The sequence below is a fragment of the Coccinella septempunctata genome, chromosome 5 (assembly GCF_907165205.1).
Source record: "Coccinella septempunctata chromosome 5, icCocSept1.1, whole genome shotgun sequence".
Lineage (NCBI taxonomy): Eukaryota > Metazoa > Arthropoda > Insecta > Coleoptera > Coccinellidae > Coccinella > Coccinella septempunctata.
The window spans coordinates 24,974,284-24,999,349 of NC_058193.1; the positions used below are offsets into that span (position 1 = coordinate 24,974,284).

At 34.2% G+C, this 25,066-nt stretch overlaps 1 protein-coding gene across 1 annotated transcript in view; it reads left to right on the plus strand.

The window, feature by feature from the left end:
• The window catches only part of LOC123313489 (insulin-like growth factor-binding protein complex acid labile subunit), a 93,823-nt gene that overhangs the window by 46,749 nt on the left and 22,008 nt on the right, over positions 1–25,066 (plus strand). Inside the window, exon 2 of the mRNA XM_044898398.1 lies at positions 10,224–10,350. Coding sequence (XP_044754333.1) covers positions 10,279–10,350 — 72 coding nt within the window. The 5' untranslated portion in view covers positions 10,224–10,278. The remainder of the gene's footprint in view (positions 1–10,223; positions 10,351–25,066) is intronic.

The following is a 25,066-nucleotide window of genomic DNA, read 5'->3' on the forward strand; positions in this document are numbered from 1 at the left end:
GTGCTCACTACATCCTTTTCCGTTCGTATGGGATAATTCTGGAAAAACTCGAGGAAAACTCGCGAAGGAAAGTGTTAGCGTTGTGGACGAAGTTTTGGTGCATTTTGTTGTCGATTTCAGGGAATACTGTCGATAGTGGTTGAACATCACGTATTCTTCAGTTTTCGCAGTGTTTTATCTTGAAGTTGTATTTTTATGTAAGTTTCACTAATTCTTGACAATATATATTTGAATACTTCTAGAAGGAACGTGGAATAGAGGTTAGCGAGGTTGTTGATTAAGAACAGTTGTCCTTACTACATAATAGTAGCATTTTACCATTTAAAGGAAAATGGTATTTCCTACTCTATGATCAATAAACTATTTTAGGTATAGCCAGTGGGCTATTTTAAACCACAAGTCGTTTATTCTCTCTCTCGAATTACTATTTTTTGAATTTATGTTATCAGTGATTGGACGACATTTGCAAAGACATCCGAAGAGTAATGAGCAACTGAACTTGTCTTAAATATGTCATATAGATTATTACTGAGCACAAAATGTCGTTTCTCCTAATACTTCATCCGATATTTTTATGCAAAACGGCTGGAATTTTTCAATTTCGGGCAGAAAATGTTGTTAAACCTTTCGACTAGTAAATAAATAATTTCGTCTGTCGTTTGTTTGTAAACACTCTGAGTCCAACTACAAAAAAGACTTTATTTTTATCCTGCAACTGATCCACTCTGCTGAATTGAAGTGGATAATTTACTTGCATGTAATGGTAGATATATAAATGGCGAATAAAAAACCGGTTTTGTATGTATATATATACTATATTATTACATTAACCTACCTCAAATGGCAACAGTAGGGATGCTTGCTGTTGCCATACTGCCATACTGTTGCAGTAGTCGAGTCTGAAGCTTTAAAAAATATATTGAAATCCAGATTCAATATAGGGTGGGACCTCTATTCGGCATTGTGTCAATAGAAGTGGAATGTTTCTCCAAATATCCTTTCGACAATTCCGGTCTGAAGAGACAGCGCGTCAATTTATTCGGTTGATTCTATGCATTTCTATCGATCGTTGACGATTCTGGCTAGGTGTGGACGAGACAGTAAACGTCAGTAAACCTAAGATTGTCAGCTATGACTATCGCGAATGGCAAAATAGTAGGTTTTACAATCAAATCATGGCATTATTGCTGTCATGGTTGCCTTAATGAGGATAATACAGATTACAGATTGTTTGGCGTGTAGGTTGGACCAACCAGACAGAAACAAGATCAGAGAGCTGAACTTCCTCCTTCAGTCCCATCCTCCAAAAAATAGAGATGATGTCGGAGGAGAAATGGTTCTTTAGTGCCTCTAAATCCAGCTTTATCGAACCAAAGATTCCAAGTCTGAACCTGTCTGCCGCCGGGCAGTCACAGAGGATAGCTCAATGGTTTCGTTCTCCTATAAATGAAGCCTGCAGAGTATTACATTGACGATGTTGAGTTTGTGCAAGTGATCTCTGAGCCTGCAATGTCCCGTGTAAACCTGCATAGATCTGCATTCGAGTAACTGTGCCGAATTGCATTTGTCAACTTTGAGAGATTTGATGGCAGCCCAAACAACACACACACATATTTAAAACATTTTATAGACCATAGCTCATAGACTATTAGATGATCTATAAAACATCAGAAAGTATCGAACCTTTAACCTAGATTCGACGGAAAAATGTCCGCGAGATTTACGTTGAAAAGTATCACTTCTTTAGACGTCTATTCGACGTAATTCTAATTATCTCTATAACAAGTACGATTTCTGATATTCTCGAGATTATCCTGATTTGGTATTTTGTTTGATATATAATAGACGTTTGAGGATGTACTTTTTCAATATCATTCGATAACGTTTATATATCATTAGATTTTTGACATTTTTCTTCGATCAAAAATCTGATAATATATAGATGATCTGAAAAACATGGACAATCAGGACATCTAAATCATGTAGCACCAAAGATCTTCTTTAGACTTTGGGAGCATTGTCTTTTTCGTTGAAGAAATCGGATGTCTATTAGAGGAAAGATTATTTATTGAAAAAGATGGTGTTAGTATTCACCTATTTTAGATGATCAAAGATGAACGTTTGTTAGATATTTCTAGAATGACCTTGTATTGTATGTACAGTTTTTGTCCTCTAATTGTTGTCAACTTTGGAATTATATTAGGATAATTTAAAAAACGTGATATTAATGACCTCTCAACTAGACATACCTATTTATTTCACAAGATATGTTTCGAAGAAGGGTCCATGTGAAAGAAAATGGACGTTCCATAGATTCAAGATCCACATCTTCGAATCATATCTATAAAATCTGACCACCTGAGAATCTATAGATTAGTGATGGGCGAGTTCATATTTATACGGAATGGTTGACAGTTCGTATGGGAGTTGGAAGAGAAAAAACAGGTTCTGATGAATAAATATATTTATAATAAAAAAAACAAAAATAAATATTATTCAAAAACATAACACATAATTCATAAAATTGGAAAAAACATAATATAAATAGATGAAATTATTGTCTATTTGTTTTTATTCCTCTCATATTCGTACCGTAGGCTAGTCGTAACCAGTCTTGAATGGCCCCCGTTTTATGACAGCATCATTTAAGTCTGCTGGCGTTTCACTTTAGAAGAGAACATATACAGCCTCTGGAAGCAACATAAATTACAAATAGCTGAATGTTTTTTTATTGAATATCAATTACAAGTTGAGAAAATATGCAAAAAATAATCTTTTGAAGAAAAGAAAGCGATGAACCAAAACCTGGAGATACAAATTATAAATCAATAGGATTCAATTCCGGTACACTTTTGATACCCCGTAGTATTTTTTAGAAATAAAAAACGCTGCTCTAATGAACTCTTATGGATTAATTGATACAGAATTTTAAATTCGAAAATCGAAATACGAAAAAACATCCGAATTCTTAAATGATCTAAAAAACATCTAAACATTTCCTCGAAGATTTCAAACTCCGTATATTCAATTATTCGTAAAATTTCAGATTGAATCATGCTTTGTTAGTACTTATAATAAGGTTACATTATTCAGCAAGAGTTTTCTGAGTGAAGTGATTCAAAATTCACTTCTGAATCGATGTCTAGAAGATGTGTATCAATAGACTTTTTCAGATAACCCTCTTCACCAAGTAAATTCCACATAGAAATAGAAAACGCTGCTGTAATGAACTCCTATGGATTAATTGATACAAAATTTTCAGTTCGAACATCGAAATACGAAAAAACATCCGAATTCTTAAATGATCTAAAAAACATTTCCTCGAAGATTTCAAACTCCGTATATTCAATTATTCGTCGAATTTCAGATTGAATCCTGTTTTGTTAGTACTTATAATAAGGGTTACATTATTCAACAAGAGTTTTCTGAGTGAAGTGATTCAAAATTTACTTCTGAATCGATGTCTAGAAGATGTCTATCAATAGACTTTTTCAGATAACCCTATTCACCAAGTAAATTCTACATAGAAATAGAAAATGCTGCTGTATAATGAACTCCTATGGATTAATTGATACAAAATTTTCAATTCGAACATCGAAATACGAAAAAATATTCGAATTCTTAAATGATCTAAAAATCATTTCCTCGAAGATTTCAAACTCTGTATATTCGATTATTCGTCAAATTTCAGATTGATATTCCTCAGAGGAGCGCATTTTAGATATAATATATACCATTAATAGTACCTATCTATCAAAATAGTATCGACTTGTCAATGGTTATCTAAAAAATATCATTTAATAGACTTTATTAGACGATTGATCTATGAAATATATTTCTATTTTAAATCTACGTATATTTCAATGTATTGTAGCCAAAAATTCAGGTAAGTATTTGAAAACGATAACTGGATATCATTTTTAACAGAGAGCACAAATCCAAACTAATACCATATCGAAGTAAATAGTATTATCCTATGTTCAAGCAATTTGATTAATGTCTGAAGGGATTACCTGCTGTAACTACACTAAGTAGAAATTGCACTCACCTTGTTCAATTATTACAGCACAAATCACTAATCAAAAAACGAACACAATCACTAGCTGACTTGACCTTCTTACAAAGAAGGGTTGTATATACTAACGGAAATGTTGAATGTTCAAGTTCAAATGGCTATGCACTATGAACTTTAACTCTATTGGCCCATGGCCGGTTCGCGGCTTCTTGCGAATTGCGATAAGAGTTCGCCACCAAGCGATCCAACCCGATCGTAGTTCTTGTCTAGCCCTTTTCATCGCATATATCTCTCGATCGGATACCTTCAACCAAACATCTATTTTCTGCAAACTCGGAAAAATATCCTTTTTCCTCAAGACTCTCAAGAGTATCTTGGGTTAATCAATAGTTTCGTTCGAAAGTTCATATTTAACATATTGAATTTAGGTGTCAATCATTCTTCACCATTATTGTTTTTGAAACAGGTACCAATATTCATACTCGATTTATATTTTTTGTCTGGGTGTAATGCGCAAACAGACGTCTCTCCACATGGTTCGTACAGAAATATTGAACTCAAGTTTTTGATTTTTGAGCATCGAACAATGAAAATAACCAGATTCGATGAAAAATAAATGAATCCGAATGGTGAGCAGGTGTGGCTTTCATGTTCAGATCGATTCCGAAGACTTTTCGGTAGCCGAACAAAAGCCCCTATGATTCTTTTCATCTCTTTATCGAATTTTATCTCGTTTTCGCGCGGAGTTATATGTAGGTCCGCATGATACAAATTTCATTAGTATGTGCAACACATGAGGCTTTCATCCAGAAGACTTTATGGCGCCGGAGTGAAAGTGTAATGAGTTAGGGGTCTTTTATAGCTTTTTTGATAGCACTATGACTTCGTCAAGGGATAGATCCCAGAGGAACGGGAAAAAGTTTCTCTTGGTCCTTTCGGAGTGCAGAAAAAATTTGTGACTTTCTTACATCCACGTTTCTTTGAAGTTTGGAGGAGATGACGAACGTGAGAACTATGTGTAAAACTTGAGTAGGATTTTCAAATTCCCATGAGAAAAGGTTCATGAAAGCTGAAGTAGAAGATGCTATTATAGAGTGTATCAAGCAAGGAGAATAAGTCAGAAAAAAATAAATAGTGTATTTCTGAAAAAACTCTGGTATCCTACGACTGTCATTTTGTGCCACATTTTTCCAATAAACAATTTTTTCAAGGTGTATTTGAAATGCTGCAATCCATATATCATTCAAATTCAACATTATCCAAATTCTCGAGATGGTTGGATCACTAAAACTCGCTTTGAAATACTTAATGAATCTTGATAATGAGAAAGTTAGCAGAAATTATTGCAACGTATGTACTATTTGCGACAATGAAATGCGACCTCTTCATCTACGGATTAGAAAATCTATAATGGTCATCTACTCTCGAACAACTCTGATCCTGATCATATTGATATGATATTCCTTTCTTCGTTAATCAATGAGTTTATCAAAGTCTTTCTGATCAATAGGTTGAAATTCAAAGCACGAATACATTTATTTCTCAATGATGGAGTTTCTACAGTCTGTCAATAAAAACTTTTTAAATAAAACATATGGCTGGACAATGAATGTTTCAGTACCAAGTTCATCGGATTAGATACATCAGGTCACTTTTGAGAGAATCATAATTGTTGTATCGTGCAATTCAGGGTGAAAAAAAAATGTTGAAAATCGAGGCAGTTTCTCGAAAGTACTTATGTTAGTTGTGTTGAAAAAGTGCTATGCTGTTTCCTTCCTCATTTCATCCCATTTTTACGACGATTGTTGGAATGTTCAAACAAGAAGATTGTGATGCCCATTGTAAAAAAAATTGTGAATAATTTAGACGAATTTTATTGGTGAGATTTTCAAGTATTATTCTATTTTTTACACCTGTGTCCTAAGTCCCTCCATAGTTGGTATCGAAATGAGCCATTTCATAAAATCGTGTAGGTTACTAAAAACTAATGACAACAGTTCGGCAATCCTAAGTTTTTCATTCTCATTACCACATAAATATCGAACGAGCCAATATCCTAAACGAAACCACATGGTCGAATCAGTAGATAAGTTTTTTCCCACTGCTTTTCGATAATTCAGCTGAAAAACGGTCTAGGGTCATATTAGGATCTATTTCAGTAATCATTTTCGTTTTTTCTTAACTTCATCATTTTGAATGTTTTGTACAGGTGATTTTTGGTGAAACGCTTCATTTTGATCAGTTCTACCTTCTGTTGAAACAAAATCCTCATCTTTAAATACACCATGTATAAAGTATTACATACTACGTAACATATTAAACAGTAAGAAAATTAAACAGGCTTTGGCGATACATCCAGAATCATTCAATGTTGCTTGGTGAGCGTAAAAATCCAAAAATCCATTAAACCAAGCTTTATTGGCTGATGGATGATCCTTGTCTAGGTCTAAAATCTCAGTGGACTAACCGACTAGTTTCTATGGTCAATCATGTACTCTAGGCCAGAATTTATTATAGGTTATGAAGGTTATTAAGAACCCTAACTATACACAAATGTTTAGCTATATGATGAGAAAATATCAGAGTTATTTGGTAATTCTCTTATATCTCATATTTGGTGGTTTCCCTTCCGTTCAGGAAAGGAGGTACAAAATCGATGCAATGCTCACAATTCAACAGTAATGTCTGGTAATAAGCTAAAACATTTATCAATGTCGACGAAGGACTAACGTGTACCAATATCCATCAATTACTAAGCACTCAAAATAATTCAACTGAAATCGACAATTCAATTTCTATCCCCATCGGGTAGCTATGAAATAGATAAAGTAGAAATGAGCTACTAACGTCATTCAAAATACATAAATATCTGTCGCCACCTGTAGAATATTCATTTGTCATCATTTTGACGCTAAATTAAATATTCTTCAGCCATATCTTCAATGTTGTAAAATTAAAATACCCTACTTTACGAAGATCCTATCGCAATAAAACACGCTTATGGATGTTATGCGTTGGAATTAATTTCGATTATTATTTATAAACAGATACTTGGTGCTATCTTCACCCTGAGAGTTGAAACTGAATGAGTTGGATCTCGTTACCTATGAAGGATTCAGCAATTCATTTCGTTTCCGGTTTTATTTCAAAAAGTCTCATTGATTTTATCGATAGATAAAATGGTCCATTTATTCTGAAAACTGGAGAAATATATCGTGGATATTTCGCATACCTACTGCTGAATAGTCTATTAGTTTTCATTTCCTAACCTACCCAACATCTATAATTCAAATATAATGAACAATTGCATCCTTGAATGCCCCATTAGCCAATTTGGGGCAATTTATCACACCTGAACCATTGTTACCGTAGTTGAGGGTTTTATTGGGTACTATTATAACTTTGTGCTATTCATAATCCTGCTCGTTCATTGTTCCTTTCTAGCCTATATCCTCCTCTGTTTACACTCAATGGATGGAACGATTCCAGTGTAAACCACACTCTTCGCTACTGGCTTTTCATGCTTGATGCGGGGGAAAATTTATTCCCGTCGAAATTTTTAATGATGAATATTCAGTTTGTGCTCCGTTCCATTGGGTTGATTCTTGTATGGAAAACTTTTTAGGCGATTTTGTGACCCAGTAGAGTTGAGTTTCACATTTATTCAAAACGTGGAAGGTTGGCATCAGAAAACACGGATCCAATTTATGTAATTTTAATTATTTTGAATGAAAACTGACTTTAAAGATGACAGTACTCCTGGAAGGTTATTTCGAAATTTCTCTTGAATTTAACGCAAAATTTTATGAAGTTTTCACCTTATAATTAGTTTGGAGGATGAGAAATATCAGCTGCAAAATGATCACATCCTAGGGGATTCTGTAAATACAGGGTGATACCAAACGTAGTATATGACGATAAAACCAAATTTACCTCATAAAATATAGCTATTTCGCGAGATACAAGATGTAATTTTTTTTATACAAAAACTGATATCTGTATTCTTTGCAATCCCTCAGTACTCTAAGGCAATTTCTAACTTCGTGAAAGTAATTCAACTTTACTTACACTAAGGCAAGGAGCACCGTTTTCAAAAACATTATTACCGGTAGTTTCGGGTGACTTGGGACAGTCCTGTTACTTGGGTCAATCACCCCCCTTGCAGATTTCTTTGTTTCTTACCATTTATGAGTGAAGGGACAAACTTATAAGATTGTGTATCGTCTTTTTGCTTAGTTTAACAATTAATGTCCGTTGAGTTTGCCGTGACCAGAGCGTTCGAATTGACAGGAAAAATTAACGAATTCAGCATAGTAAAAGCGCGTTTATTTATGGCCCTTATAATTTCTAGTGTCCTGAACATGTGTTTCACTTTGTGCATGTGTAATTTTTTTTTCTGGATACGTGGGATATTGGGATATTAGATATGTCATGTAACAAGCTTGTTTACAAATCGAACGGCAATATGGATCTCATTCATTTATTTTGTTGTTTCATAGGGTGACTTGGGACAATGCCGAATAGATACAAGCGACGCATTGGCAGCAGGAAATATGCCGATTTTTCGCAGGATATTATTATTTACGTTATTTCCACAAAGAAATCACCAAAGAATGAAAGAAATCAAAGATTACTTGTTTTGTTTAGTTTTTTTAAATTTCAGTTGCAATATATTCACTTTCGCTGTAATAGGGTTTTATCATTTTATTTCCTCACCGAATTTCAACAATTCTAATTTTTCACACAAATTCTAATTTTTCAAACCGTCCCAAGTCACCTATTCCATTTGAGAGTTGAGATATCAATAGATTCTAGCTTGTGTCCCAAGCCTCCCAAATCGGTGGGTGACTTGGGACAAGTATATATTTTTTGTTTTTTCAAAATTTATATCCGAATTCTGAGGCGTGGTATATATCCCAATGAATAGTCTGAGTCATTAAGCATATTCGAATCTCTTTTACAGATAAAAATAGGTCACCGTTTCAAAAATATGACAAGTTGAATTCAACAATCGTCCCAAGTCACCCGAATCTACGGTAAATAAGATTTTTTGATATGAAAATCGTCTTCAATTGAATGAACACCTTCTGTATTTAAGACGACTGATATAGACAGATAAAGAACAAAGTAAAGCAGAACGAAATTCTTTGAAACGAAATATTCCGAAATATCTTCGAAAAATGGTGACATCTGGTCGGGAGACATAATCAGTGGTCCAAGTTTCTCGCACTGAGCTTAAATAATAGATTGCTCCAAAAAGAAAGAATACTGAATTATAGAGATAACTATAAAAAATATAAAAAGTATCAAAAACGTGAGAAACATTTCGGAAATAAGTGAGAGTGACTTCGAAATAGAAAATATGTATGTATTTCATACGCTGATACATCTGATGATTAAAACCTTAACACAATCAATCGTTGGCATTCGAAATTGTTTTTTTCAATGTATTTCCTGATAAACAAACTTATGAACAAGTCTCTCACGCCCCCTGTTCAATTCTTCCATGGGTTAGGGAGACATGAGCCAATTTTCAGTTTCTAAAAAAGACTTACTATCCTCACGATGTTCATCTCACCATCACTCTACTATTATCTATCATAACCTATTTGGGCATGATATCTTCACGCAAAAAAAGAGTTGCTATCATTTACAGATAAAACTTAAGTGGCTTCAGAGTGAAAAGGGGTTCAACTCTCCTGGACTCCCCATACTTAAATGTAACTTCTTGGTTTTTGAATTCTCGATTGGCATCGTATTCAATAAAACGCACAGAAGCTTTTGAGCATTTGTTCAATTTCGTAACAACAATGGTCAACCATCCAGGTATTGAACACGCCCAACACTGCTTGGATTATTAAGCACTGAATCTTTAGATAAAGTACTCGAATTACTATAATAAGTACTATGCCCTAGTTTTGAAAAGAGCTAAAAGGGCACAAAAATACTTCAAATGCTTTCCCAGGCACTAAGCACAATTCTTTGACTCAGCTCTCTCCTTGGAAGGAATACAATTATAAAAATGGACGAAACTGAAGCTCCGGCGAAACGTCACATTATCGGACTATTTCCGCATCGTTCACAAAATGTGGCAAGATATCTGTCTTTACGCCTTTACGGCATAGTCTTAACTCAGATCCTATCCTCTTAGACTTGTCATTGTCCTATTTTTCTTCAGGTTGTATAAAATGTTATGTTTTGCTTTCAGAGTTTATGAGAAGCCGGTAATGGCTTAGCCGGCACGAGCGCAGGTCGCAGAAAGCATGGCCAGAGTGCAGGTGGTCAGGTGGACTTGGGCTATGTTGGCTGGACTGTGCGCTCTGGCCACATGCGAAGTAAGTTTGAAACAATAAATTTTAATTCTGCATGATTAATTTTTGTTAGATCCAGAAATAAAAGTAGAAGTAATAGGTCTAATTGGTATAACAGTTGAATCTTATAACCCCACTATATAAGTGAAGATAAAAAATGGTTTCTTGAGTGTTTGAACAGGTGAAAATTGAAAAGAAATAAACCAATGTTAACCACTAAATCGACTTTATAGTTCATGAAAAAACTGTCTGACTGCGTGCTGAGTATTTAGGTTCTCTTATTGTTTAGTGGAAATTTCGAAAAATGGTCCCTGGTCCCTGTATAAAGAAAAGCAACGAGGTGTTTACTCAGTCTTGAAAATGAATCCAAAACATTGAACATAAGCTGTGCAATAACCTAAGGACAATTAATTTTGAGTTGTTCATAATGCTACAAAAAAGTGTTTATATTTTGATGTCTAATAGCAAACTTCCTTTCAGTGTAACTTTTCTGTTGTGGAAGAAAATAGTATTTATCATATTACTCATAGATTAACTATTCAATTAATCTATGATATTATTACTTCGCCTAAAATTATACGCGTTGTCATATGTATTATATGCCAGTCCGTTCATAACCATTGTTATAGTTGAACCAAAACAAGAATTAAAATTGAATATAACGTTGTGTGTTCTAATATGATGAAAACCACAAAATTCAATACATGAAAATTTTATCAGGGTACTATTATTCACTTGCTGCAAATAAACATTCATTATTTATCGTATCTAATTTCACTTCATGTAACGAACGTGCGTTTTTGGTGGTATTATTAAATGAAACTGTTGAACCAATTGACCTCATTTGAAATGCTCAAATTCAGATTAACCATACAGGGTATTTTTGGAATAGGGTCTGTTTTCAACAGCATGTAAAACTCACCAAAAATTATCAAGGTATATACGAAACTCTACTATGTTTTGAAAGTATCTAGGATAAAAGAAAACTATTCGCATATAGAATTGTAGGAATTAGAAATTTCTACGATGAACCTTTGGATTTGGAATTCCATATGTTCCTTTATAGCAAAGAGCCTTCAGTCGATTTTTCAATGATTGTAGAATCGAAATTAACGTTGCAGAAATACTACAAAAGCTAAGCTACGCTGAAAATCCTCACATTTATAGAAATAAGACTTTATTTCCGAAACCATGAGGATTTATTCAGGAACGTAATATATCATTAGATGAGTTTTTCGATTTTCTCTGAAAATATGAGATAAAGAGTAGGATGTTCTTTTTGAAAAAATCAACTTTTTTACATTCTTGTGTCGAGTGAAAAGACAAAGAACTTTGGAGAAGCATGTTTATAATAAACTAAGTTTTTTCTGCATGAAAGTTATCCTCAAGATATCAGTGACCTTTCCTGAAAATTTCAGCTTTCCAAAGTATGAAATGTATTTTCTATGTCTATTTGACTGGATCCCTATTTTTGGCAATTTTTTGTAGAAAACCGTTGATATCTCTGAAAATATCAGGAATAGGGATAAGTAAGTACTGAATAAAAATACTCAAATGGGGATAAAGAAAAAGACGTTATAATGAATTGAAATGACGAAGTTTGTAGCATTTTTTCGTATAAACGTCGAAATATTGAAAACTAAAGAAACGTAAACCCTGGTATCCAAATTTTCAGAACTATCCTATGATGAGTTCTCCGTAAACGTCTAATAAGCCACCCATCGTGGAACACCCTATATGGGAACCCTTTTCTTGTAGACCTCTTAGTAGTGATCGAAATTCCGAAACTTACTCACATGATTAACTTCTCATTATAACAAGTTTCTTGTGTGACTCATCATAGAACAGTTTGATATCTACAGCCTTTTCCTATTACTGTGTAATGGGAAAATCAGGATATTCGATCATCAAACATTTATAGATGGGAACTCATGTGGATTATGATTACCCCAGTTTCGAATAGATTAAATAGATTCTCTGGGTAATTATCAGACCTGGAGTTGGAATTCCATACGAACTTTATCGATTATGTGCTTTCCATAGTTTATTCACAGCAATATTCCATTGGAAATTTACACTTCGTACTGATGTCAGCCATGTTTAATGTAACATATTGTAGGCATATCAACTATGAGTTTTGACATATCGAGCCAATAATCATCAATTCACCCTTCATTCAATATTTTCCATGCACATATCGAATCTGATATCCTCACGAATGTCCTTGTCAATCTGGGACATTAGACTTGCTCATAGGTTACCTCTTCACTCCATGTACAACCGAGGTTATTGCTACTGTAGCCTTTAGAAAAAAACACAAGACAAGTAGACAATTTTCAAGACCACGACAAGTTGTGAAATAAAAATCAATTGGATTTTTTTGGCAAGATAAGTCCATCTTTCAATTTAGTGGATTATGTTCATATTCAGATTTTCGAAATGAGCAAATACGAGAAAAATGCGCGAACTGTTTATACTTCGGGATAAGAAGCTATAACATTTCGTGAGTGGACATAAAATCAAAGTGGATAATTAAAGCACAGAGACTTTTTTTTCTAAGACTCAATCATCAAAGAGAAAACGCAAAAATCGTAGATGTGGGCGAAGGTTCACTTCATATTTAACTAATAGATCACAAAAAGTAAAATTCAGGTGTAGAGTGTCTTCTAGTAAAGAAACTATTCATGGTGTACTACAGGGAACAACGCTGGGGCCTATATTGTTTTCAATTTACTTGAATGATATAGAAAAAAATCTTAGAAATTGTAAATTGAGACTTTTCGCTAATGATACTATGATTTACATAGTTGGAAACAATATCAATATTATGTGTTCGTTATTAAATGAAGATCTTGAATTGTTGAATGATTGGTTAATCGATAATCAGCTGAAAATTAATGTCAATAAATCAGGTTATATGATTTTCGGTAAAGATTTTGCATTGAAATCATTGAACGAGGTTATAATTAAAGTTGATAACCACGTCTTACAGAAACTTCACTCGATCAAATATCTAGGAGTTATACTTGATGAAAATCTAAATTTTAAACTTCATGCCGATTACTTGACAAAAAAAATTGCAAAAAATCCAATACATCTCAAGGATAAGTAATAAAGTGGACATGAAAACAAGATATCTTTTGTTTAAATCAGTTGTTCTGCCACATTTGGATTATTGTAGCTCTCTATTATTTGGTTTGAAATCGAATCTCATCAGTAGACTACAAATAGTTCTGAATAGAGGCATGAGAATGGTTTTAAAGTGTAATAGAAGAACACCAATCAAGTCAATGTTAGAGACACTAAATTTGATGACAGTCAGACAGAGAATATATTTCAAAACATTGGATCTAATATATAAAATTGAACATAAAATGTTACCAGATTATTTATCTGAGAGGATTAAATATGTTTCTGAGATTCAGCAGTATGATACCAGGAATCAGAATTTTTTTTATGTCGATACATTCAATACCGAGTTAACAATGGGTTCTACATTGATTGGAGGTTTGATATGCTATAATAGATTGCCGAATATGTTAAAGTATTGTAACAAATATTTAAACTTCAGGAAGATGTTGATATTATATGTTAAGGAGCACTATTTTTGAGAAATTATATTGATAACTAGCTGACCCGGCAAGCCTAGTTTTGCCATTTACATTATTTCTAGGCTAGATAATAATAACTAACTCATCGTGATTGCTCGATTGGTCGTAAGAAAAAGGAATCCTTTTTTTTCTGTTCTGTACAATTTTTTTTTGGGAATATTTTGTTATATAAACCTTACCCTAACAATAATAAACACAACAAAAAGAGAATTGTCCAATTTGCTGCGATCGTTTGAACAATAAAGCATTTTTAAGTAAACCATAGATCCTCTTTTATTAATATAGATTTTATTGTTTCGTTGTTATTACTAGTAATTTCTACTAAATAAAGGACATTATTATTATTATTATTATTTATTTCGGATTATAACAAATATAACGGACAAATAAGTTTCGTCCGTTTTTATGATGAAATTCTCTTGTTTTTATTTCTGAAAAAAAACAACGAACAAATCATTCAGAGCATTCTTCCTCGCTGGTAACTTTTTCTCTCTCTACTTGTCAGGCAATTTTCCAATTCCAACCCGAAAAAATGTCTCGTCTCTTGAGGCGATCGGAGTTGGGAGCCAATTTTCGATTTCTGCGAAATGAAGTGATTTTTCAAATCGTACCGCATCCGTTAAAGCGTTATCTTTAGGTTTTTCAGAAAAAATTTAATTTTTTTTTCTCAATACACGGTGTATTTCAATGAAACTTATTCCTACACAATAATTTTTTAAACCAGATTCTTGAATGACTCTGAGTTTGGCTGTAAGCCTCTATCAAGGGTAAATAGAAGATCCACCCTTCTATAAAAGAACCCTTCTGAAAAGTCTCGATTCTATTTGAAAAAGGAAAATTGAAGCGTTGGGTCAATCAACAGGCGTTCACCGGTCGCAAATCGGCACGAATTGGAATTGGACCGATATTGACAATAATAGGAACCGAACGCGGATGCGAGGGTTAAAAAACGCACCCTCAGGAGGGTGCGAGTTTCTCGATAGGGCTGCAACAAGTATTTCAGGGTGATTGGGAATTTTTCGGATATAGGAAATTTCTTTCACGCCTCAGTTAAACTGCGCGGAATCATATAAATTGGATTCGAGGTGAGATGGATATACGGGGTGTTTTCAAAGGTGTGTGGCGGTTTATAGAAGATAGGTTTCAACCATTTTGTAAACAGAGTGTGTTACCAAATGAGTGCTAAAGTTGTCATGGGAGTTTTTTCGTCTCTTCTATATTCTTAGAATCGATTATATGGGAGTTGAGAGAGTAATAGGAGCCTGACTATCAGAATGTATCGCTATAAAACATTTCTTATAGTTTGCATGTTGATAGCAGAAATTATATCATCTTTGGTTGATAGTAGATGTGTTTTCTTACACTTATCTCTCGATTGCGGGAATTTCTGCCTGAAGGAAGCTTAGACACCAACCAATAGTGAGCATTTGTTCCAGTCCCGACTACTACAGCGCTAGTCTCCATCTTCTTTTCTTCACCATCATGAAAGTTTTCTCAATGCCAGTTTTCTTCATCATCTCGTCACTGGGAAGGTTTGCTGATGAATATATTTTGTCAGAGATAACCAAGCTCTCTGATTCCTAATTACTCCATGACGGACACCTTTCCTGGATAGTCCTAGGGTTGCCTCATGAGCTAATCTATCATCTATCACAAGATGAAGAGGTGTGAGATATGTAATGATCTATTTGGGCACGTTCTCATAGCTTTAGTGGTACAAACACAGGCTTACCTCTGTATTAGATCGAGAGCTCATCCCATATTGTAATGTTTTTGACTTGGTACACCAGGCTATTACCTCATAAAATATTAACGGTTTCACATTCATCGAGCTATTTTTGGGTTACATCCCCAAGACCTACCAGCCAGATTTCTGCTGGCCATCAAGATCTTTGATGCTTTGCTAACACTTACTTCAATATTCTTATTCTACAGAAGCTTAGACACCGACCAATAGTGAGCATTTGTTCCAGTCCTGACTACTACAGCGCTAGTCTCCATCTTCTTTTCTTCACCATCATGAAAGTTTTCTCAATGCCAGTTTTCTTGCATCAACTCGTCACTGGGAAGGTTTTCTGATGAATATATTTGGTCAGAGATAACCAAGCTCTCTGATTCCTAATTACTCCATGGCGAGCACCTTTCCTGGATAGTCCTAGGGTTGCCTCATGAGCTAATCTATCATCTATCACAAGATGAAGAGGTGTGAGATATGTAATGATCTATTTGGGCACGTTCTCATAGCTTTAGTGGTACAAACACAGGCTTACCTCTGTATTAGATCGAGAGTTCATCCCATATTGTAATGTTTTTGACTTGGTACACCAGGCTATTACCTCATAAAATATTAACGGTTTCACATTCATCGAGCTATTTTTGGGTTACATCCCCAAGACCTACCTGCCAGACTTCTGCTGGCCATCAAGGTCTTTGATGCTTTGCTAACAGTAACTTCAATATTCTTATTCCACAGAAGTTTAGATACCGACCAATAGTGGGCATTTGTTCCAGTCACGACTACTACAGCGCTAGTCTCCATCTTCACAGAAGCTTTTTATCTAGGGTTATTTCCAGATATTTGCCTTCAGACTTCCACTCTATGATGTCTCCATTTGGAAAGAGGGATCTCTAACCTGGAATCTTGTCTTTTCAGTAACTCATATTTTTATTATTGATAAGTACATAATTTTTTTAAATTCTGAAATGATTATTCAGAACCTTATTTGTACATGAGTGAACGAATAAATAATATGGATCAATTTCCTTTGAATTAAGCAATTGGAGACTCCTGAAATATGCATGACGAAATGTTATATATTATAACGATCACTTCCTCCATGTTTTCACGATACGAATGGGATTTTTGAGGTTTTCACAATCACCCCAATTGTTCGTCTGATTATACCCTGGTCGTTTCATGTTCCAGAAAATCAAGTAAATTCACCTATCAGGAGCATGCTATTATTCAAACGTTCCCCTCAATTGTTGAACCTCCCTGACTTCTTCGATCGTTCTGAGCACGTTAAATTATTATGTCCAACCTTGTTTCGATATCGTTCATTCGAAAATAACTCGTTATTTTCCTTAGGTGTTTGTTTTACTGGCATTGTTTGTCAATAGAAGGCTGTTGGTCGTGAAATAGGTGCTGCTTAAAACCCAGCAATTACGTATATATATTCGATTGAAAATTTGGTGTAATAGAGCATAAATAGCATGTAGGAAAGTGAATATTTTATGGGGTGGCCCCACTTCAAGCTACCATATCCGTCAATTGTCAAAATTTAATTGTATGCCTGTGATAAATTTAACTAATGAGGAATGGGCGTCAAATTGTCAAACTTCGGAAAAATTATATTTCCTTAAAAGGGAATAAGGGAATAATTCAATAATTTGTCCGCATGACGTTAGTTTTCCATCGAAAAGTGATTTGGTAAAGTAACGTAACAAAATAGCAAAGGCGTAAGACTGAAAAAAAATTATTTCATTCACGAATAAAATATATGAATTTTCCAGTTAGAAGATATCTCTCATTCGGAAATTGACTGGAAAAGTATAATTCTCCTATTAAATTGTCTTTCATTGAATTATTTCGCTTGTCAACATCCTTGGGTTATAAGTTATGAAAAGTTTCCAAATACGTTCAAAAGTGAATTCCATTCGAAAATGTACATTGACGAAGCTTCAAATGATGTGTATTCCAGCTTCAATTTGGAAATGAATTTTTTTCTGCTTCGAAACCCATATGATTTGAATTTACTTTTAAGCCTAGAGGGTATGAATATACATTCTTATTCCCTGCTTAGTGCCTAGATTTTTTTTTGTTTACCCGGACTTACATAATACAATATGAATGTTGATAAAATAATATATTTTCAGGAGCACAAACCAAAATCACTATAGTTCATAAGCTATGTACTCGTATACATTCCGAAATATAACAGTAACTTTTTTTTTGTTTCGTTTTCTCAACTTCAGTTTCATTTTGTTTCAATTAAAACAACTCTGAGAAATGATTTTATTTTCCTTTTTTATTGAAATATTTATAATATTAAGAAGTTCAAAGTAATTTCGTGAGGTTTGAAAGGAGAAGTGTTTCGAAAGTATTATAACATGTACAAGAACAAAAACAGAGCAAATGCACAATATGAGAGCCAATCAAACCAGTACAATCAAGTAATTTTGATTATGTTGAAAAACTCTATAAGTACTATTCAAACAGTCTGGATGAATAAACATTCAGAAGAATATTATGAAAATCAATTTATTCGAATACACAAATAACTAATTAGGAAAGAAAAATCCAAAATGATGGAAAGAAAGCCTGCAATAAATATCCATCATCACATATCACATCAATCATCAAGTAGGTCTATAGAGTTGATATTACCAAATTGAAAAATAGGTTGGCGATCAGAAAGTCTTACGAGTACTTAGTCTTATCCAAACGAAATAAAAAGAAGTAATAATGAAGACTAATTTTAGGAATTCCATCTTATATTGTTGGGTTGAGTTTCCTATGCGTTGGGTCTGTTGGGAAAATAACACTTTATTTCTTCTTCAACATAAGGTTGAAGTGATATTGTAAAAATAACATTTACGAATAATTTCCTACTGTTTTGTGTAATCCTATCCTCACAATATGGCGCTTAACCCAATTTTGCCATATTTTTAATCAATTCTATATAGTCGATATCTACTTGGTGACAGCTCTTTGAGATCGTGTAATACGTAAGATATGATGAATTTTTCAGTAATAATTATGGTCGTTACTCTCTGTAATTTCTGAACAACTCTTCGAAATATTTTATCCCCATTAAAACACAGCCTTGTCTCATATACGAGAAAATATCTGCGGACATTTCTGTATTTCGGACACAACGAGCTCAATTCGCCTGGACATTCTATTAGTTCCCAATTCGGTAATTCGGAACTCGAATAGAAGTCAAAAGAACCGAAACGCCTGTTGAATACTGAACTAACTTTTAATTTGTTTTTACTTCTCCCTCTCTGAATTCCTACCCAGAAACTTCCCCGTTAGGACTAAGTTACCTCTCGATTACTCTCCGCAACTCACGAGCTGAGGGACCAGCAAATGAATCTGTACATTTTCATTCCATATTCAATTGAAAAGTAGCAACTTTCATCTGCACACGTATTGTATGCTCCAATAAAACCATTCAACTCGATATCTTCGCTTCTGATTGAACTTTTGTATGCATATTAATACAAACTTCATACAAAACGAAAAAAATTATGAAAATGGAAGAAGATGGCACTAATGAAAACATTGGGGAAACGTATTCCCACAATACATAAGCATTTCGTCAATTGTCAATTGTCAAATTGTTGAATAATCTGAGCTGAAAGCTTCACTTTTCATCATAACTTCTTTAAACCCTTTGGCGTTCACCATCTTAATGAGGGGAGGATAATTGTATGCCTTAATTTTGGTGAGAACTTTATTTAATTTAATCAGACTGCAAAAACACGTCCGCTCGACTAGTTTCGGTGAGTTAACACATCACCATCTTCGGGAGCCAAGTAACAGGTGCATCCCAGGACTGCTGCATCTCGTCCTGTTACTTGGCTCCCGAAGATGGTGATGTGTTAACTCACCGAAACTAGTCGAGCGGACGTGTTTTTGCAGTCTGATTAAATTAAATAAAGTTCTCACCAAAAATAAGGCATACAATTATCCTCCCCTCATTCACTTTTCATATTTGATATCCTGTATCTTGAAAACTTGTCATTCGATTTTTCTGTACCCACGAACAGTTTTGTTGAAAATTCTCAAAACACCAAAAATTAAGGAAATTTAACCGAAAGCCATTTTCTGCGGGGTCGTTTAGAATATGCACAATTATTAAATCGGTTTCCACGAAGTGAAGCACTCCTAGTTGAGCCTGAAATCAGAAAGCACATATTGATGTTCCAGGCATCTATTCTTCATTACCACTCACGAGTAAGTCAAAATTACATTTATTTGTTTGTTGTGTATGATGGGCGTTCTTATGCTAAACATATATAGGTTTCATACTCTATGGTGTGTTGATACTAGTACTCGAATTACTCATGAGTGAAAGCAGAGAGAATTGAAATATCTACCTTTGATGTTAACACATCATCAGTCCGACCAACATGATTCAAAGTTGAAATATGGTTTCGAAAGTAATTGGATCCACGTTTGATATTTTGCGGTGAATATGAATTTTAGGAAGAGTAGGCTCGAGGGTTACGAGCAATGTTTCAATCTCATTCAATGTATCAAGCCAGCTTACAAATAGAGGCTAATTAATTCATTAGGTTAGTCCGCTTTGCAGGTTTTCACGAGGCAAAACGGTGATTTGAATTCCGAGCTAATCAGACGGTGAATTCGAAATGGTTTTTTGCTTGTGTTGGGATTTGTCGAGACCATTCTTTTCCGCAATGAAAACTGAAATCCCTGAACTGAAGAGATGGCTCTTTCGAAATTATCAACGAAAAACATGAAAGAATACAATATAAAATATGCAATTCTCAATTTGACCCTGAGTGCTCGCTGCTCATAGTTTTTTGATGGACCCCTGATGGATCGTTTCAGAATTTAAAACTTTATATATAACTGAAATTACAAAATTTCATTCGTAAACAAGCAATGAAATAGAAGATATTTAACTCTTGCATTTTTTTACGATTGGAAAATATACTGCTCCACAAGCATACTTTTAAAAGTATGTAATCTTCGAAAAAATCGCTGTAAAATCATTTAAAACTCAGTAACAACTTGAATCGATCCAATAAAAATCAGTATGAGACATTTCGTCAATCTGGTCGCCTTTTTTCTGAAGTTTGGTTCTTTGCATATGCCTCATGAACCTTCTTATTTTGAAATGAAGTCAGTTTATCAACGGCTTCGATTTGAAACGAGTTTTCTGAAAATGCCAAGACGTAAATTAACAAACGCTGAGGCTAATAGGGCTATCGGAATGCTACAGGGTGGCCTTACACAGGTTCTTGTAGCGGAAAGGCTCCAAGTCAGCCAAAGTGTGATATCTCGACTTTGGAATGGGTTCAGGGAGACAGGTGCCATGTTGGAAAGACCAAGGGTTGGTGGGCGACAAAAAACAACACCTGCTCAGGATCGTTCCATCACCGCTTCGGCGAGAAGAAACCCCATATCTACATGTAGAATGCTACGGAATACTCTTCAAAATGCAGATGGGGTCCAAGTTTCCATCGAAACCATCAGACGACGTTTGAGAGAGGTGAATCTAGGTTCCAGACGTCCATTAAGAGGAGTTCCATTATCACGAGACCATAAGCGTCAAAGACTGGAATGGACTAGGCAACATATCAATTGGAACGATCAATGGCGTAGTGTCCTTTTCACCGATGAATCCAGATATGGACGATTTTCATATTCTCGAAGGATAAGGGTATGGACGATCCCACGCATACCCCGTAATCGTCGCTATATCCAAGAAGTCCATACATTCCGAGGGGGTAGTGTTATTGTATGGGCCGGGATATGTTTCAACGGGCGCACAGATCTACACATTTGTCCTGGGAATATGACCGCCCTACACTATAGGGAGCATGTCATTGAAAATGTTGTGCCAAATTTTCACGCTGCTATTGGTGAAACTTTTCAATTTCTAGACGATAACGCTAGACCGCACCGTGCAGCCAAAGTTAAGAATGCGCGCGAGGAGCTTGGTATTCCACATTTACCAATATCTCTGCACTCACCAAATTTGAATTGCATAGAACATGCATGAGATACGCTACAAAGAAGATTAGATAATCATCAACCCCAGAATCCTTAAATGAACATACATTGTATTGATAGTCTTAAAATGCTTGAATTCTCTGGGAATACCATCCTGTATACGCTGCAGACCTACAGGCTAAAATTAATTTGCAACATGAAATCATATTTATATGACTTTTCAAAACAAAAATCTTATTTTAACTATATTTTTTTGCAATTTAAGTCAATATCCCTAACTCATGTGGAGCAGTTTATTTCGATATGCAGTAGTGCGGCAAGTGCTACTTTCAAGCACCGATTCGAAATGTCGCCCAGGAGATATTATCTATATGTATGAACACCAATACAACTTTGAATAGACTAGATTTCCTCTCCAGATGACTGACACACATTTTCAATTATTTCAGCTTTGGTTTTTTTGCTGTTTTCGGAAACTGTTATTGTATAGTTGATACCAAAAAGGTTACATTGTTTTTGCACAGAAACAATTGTCGAAAAATAATAATAATTAGTGAATTAAATATGATGACATTGAATCATTGATATTTTCCTAACAAGTGCGAAAAAACACTTCACACATGAGATAGGACCATTATTTTTTTTCTTCGATCCTTTTTTCTCTATTTTCCTTCTTTCATTACAGTTTCTGAAGTATTAATTTTCTGTATTAATGTGAAAAGCTAAAAGCCGTGGAAAAATTAACTTTTATGCAACAATGCAGAAAGTGACACATTCGTTACTAAAATGAAAGCAGTTATGCAGAATATCACCATTTTTCTTTTCGAAAGAATTTGAACATGAAATTCACATCGAGATTGAATTATTTAGAAAAATCTAATTTCCTCCGAGTTCAGCGGAAAGTAGTGATTCTAAACTGAATAATCATTATTATAATGCGTTAAGAACAAACCATTCATTTCCTTACAAAAAGATCATTCATGAAACTCACCCTGATCACAATCCAACCCGCATTATCAAGGTAAACGTCAGTTCTACAACGAATGGAGATAAATGACTCCAGTTCTGTACGAAATGATCAGAGTCATCCGTCATGTTTAAAGCTCTCTTTACAACCCCATCACATAACATCATCATGATATATTTGATTTTCGGTCCAATTCGTTTCGTTGTTTGCATATTTTTCCATCAGATGGGTGAAAGGCGAAATGAGGAATTAGGAAATAGAGATTTTACGACTGGGATTCGTGCTTGTTGACGTTTAGCTTAACGAGCGCTGCAGCATTACATTCAGTTTTCAGTTGTCAACCTCCGATTTCCTATCCAGGTCATTATTTCATAGCTGAATTTGATAAAAATTGGGTGTTCTGGAGCTCTTCGTTTTTTGTGGTGACGTATTTTACATACAAACCTACACATTAAACATCAATAAAAAATTAGTACTTATATTTTTCTTTTTCTTCTATATTTCCAATTTGAAATCATAGGTCTCTTCGATGTTACACTTGTGCAGCAAGTGTAATGTTCACTATGGTCGATTTATATTGCTTCACTATATTATGTTCATTGTGAAATCGTGTATCAACTAAACTACACTGAATTCCAAGGAAGTAGAGTGTAAAATGAAAATGTATGTTAAAGATTAATTCCAAAAATAAGATATCAACAAAAACAAAAAATACATGATATTTAAAAAATTAGCCATGCACGCTTCATCTGAGTACCGAGGAATCTCGTTCCCTGTAAAATTATATTACCTACCACCAGAAAAAAAGTGGTTTTAATTTGAGTGGGATATTCTATAATAATCAACGATATACCCAATAGTTTTTATACCAAAGTGAAGTTGGGAATTTTGGTAATTTTGCACCAGGATTTATGTCAATTTAACTGCTAACCCATTTGAAATCAATATAAGTTAAAATATTTATATCTAGCACAAGTTTTTTATTTTGAATTTCGATCCCGTTTATTCATTTTTAGCCTTGACGTATATATTCGAATTCATCTATTACACTTCTCATTATATTTTCAATGAGTTAGTCAATATGATTTCTGAGTTAATATTTACCATTTCCAACATACAATCCCATGTATAACCAGATAGAGTTTAATAATGGAATGTCTAGGTCATGAACTTTGATGAAATTAGCTCGGAATTCTTCCAACATCTTAACCTAAAGCATTATGTATATCAGATAAGATATAACATCAAATAATTTTTCAAAGATTGACAATTGAAAGTTAACAATGTTTTGTTGAGCATGCAAATATTGTTTCTCGCTTACATTCCCATAGTTTTTTTGTTGTTGTACAATGTGTCAAACGGGATGATAGATATTTTTCATTCAATTCTACGAATTTTTAGATCAATCTTCTCGTTACTTATGAATATTTGTAAAGAGGCCTCTCGAAACAGGGTTCAGGTTCCCTTTTCTTCATTCAAAAAAACAATTTTCAATTTGAATGATAATAACTCAAACCTTCAAAAAGGTAACATGAGTTACCTTCTTTATGATTATATAAGCAGTTTTTATTGTTGATGAATCGAATCTTGTCTCCCATCTTTGGAAGAATTGCACAACAAATAAAATCATGAGAACATAATTGAAAAACAATATCTGCATGCTCAACAAATATTGTTCACATTTAGTTGTCAATTTTTAAAGAATTCTATGATATCTTGAAAAGTTCTGCGATAGTTTCATTGAAGAGTATGATTCATTTCATTGTTACACTCTACCTGGACATACATGGGATTGTATGTTGATAATGGTAGATATGAACTCAGAGCCTGGTTATACATGGGATTGTATGGTGATAATGGCAGATATGAACTCAGAAATCATTAAAGATTTTGACTTAAGGTGCCTAAGTAATCTGTAGGCATCTTTACTCATAGAAAATCGAATAACAGGTGTAATGAGTCGATTTTTGAATGACTACTGAAAAGCTGAAAACGGGTTTGGGCAATGAGTCAGTTTTTCATTTATGGTGGTTTTAAATGGGTAGAAAGTAACACTGATTCAAATAGAATCCCGAAGATGCTAAAGAAGAAATTATTTTGCAGGTTGAACTAGAATATCTCATCAAATTGCATGACTCATAAAATGTTAAGTCTTTTTGTGGGTCACATATTCAATTCAAGAGAGAAAATCTCCAATTAATGAAATATGAGCTACAATGAGTCCTCAGGACCTCAAAAATACTACGACCAAAACTTCCCCGAAATAGGGTTCATAAATTCATAGTCCAGATCTCCATCACTGCTGCTACTACCTTATGTGATTGTGTAAAATTAAACTCAAGAAAAATTATACAAATGATAACCAAGATGATATTCGAAAGATAATAAGTATACGAAAATTGAGACGCAAATGGTAGTATGTACCTATTATTGCCTTTCAACATGAAGGTTGAT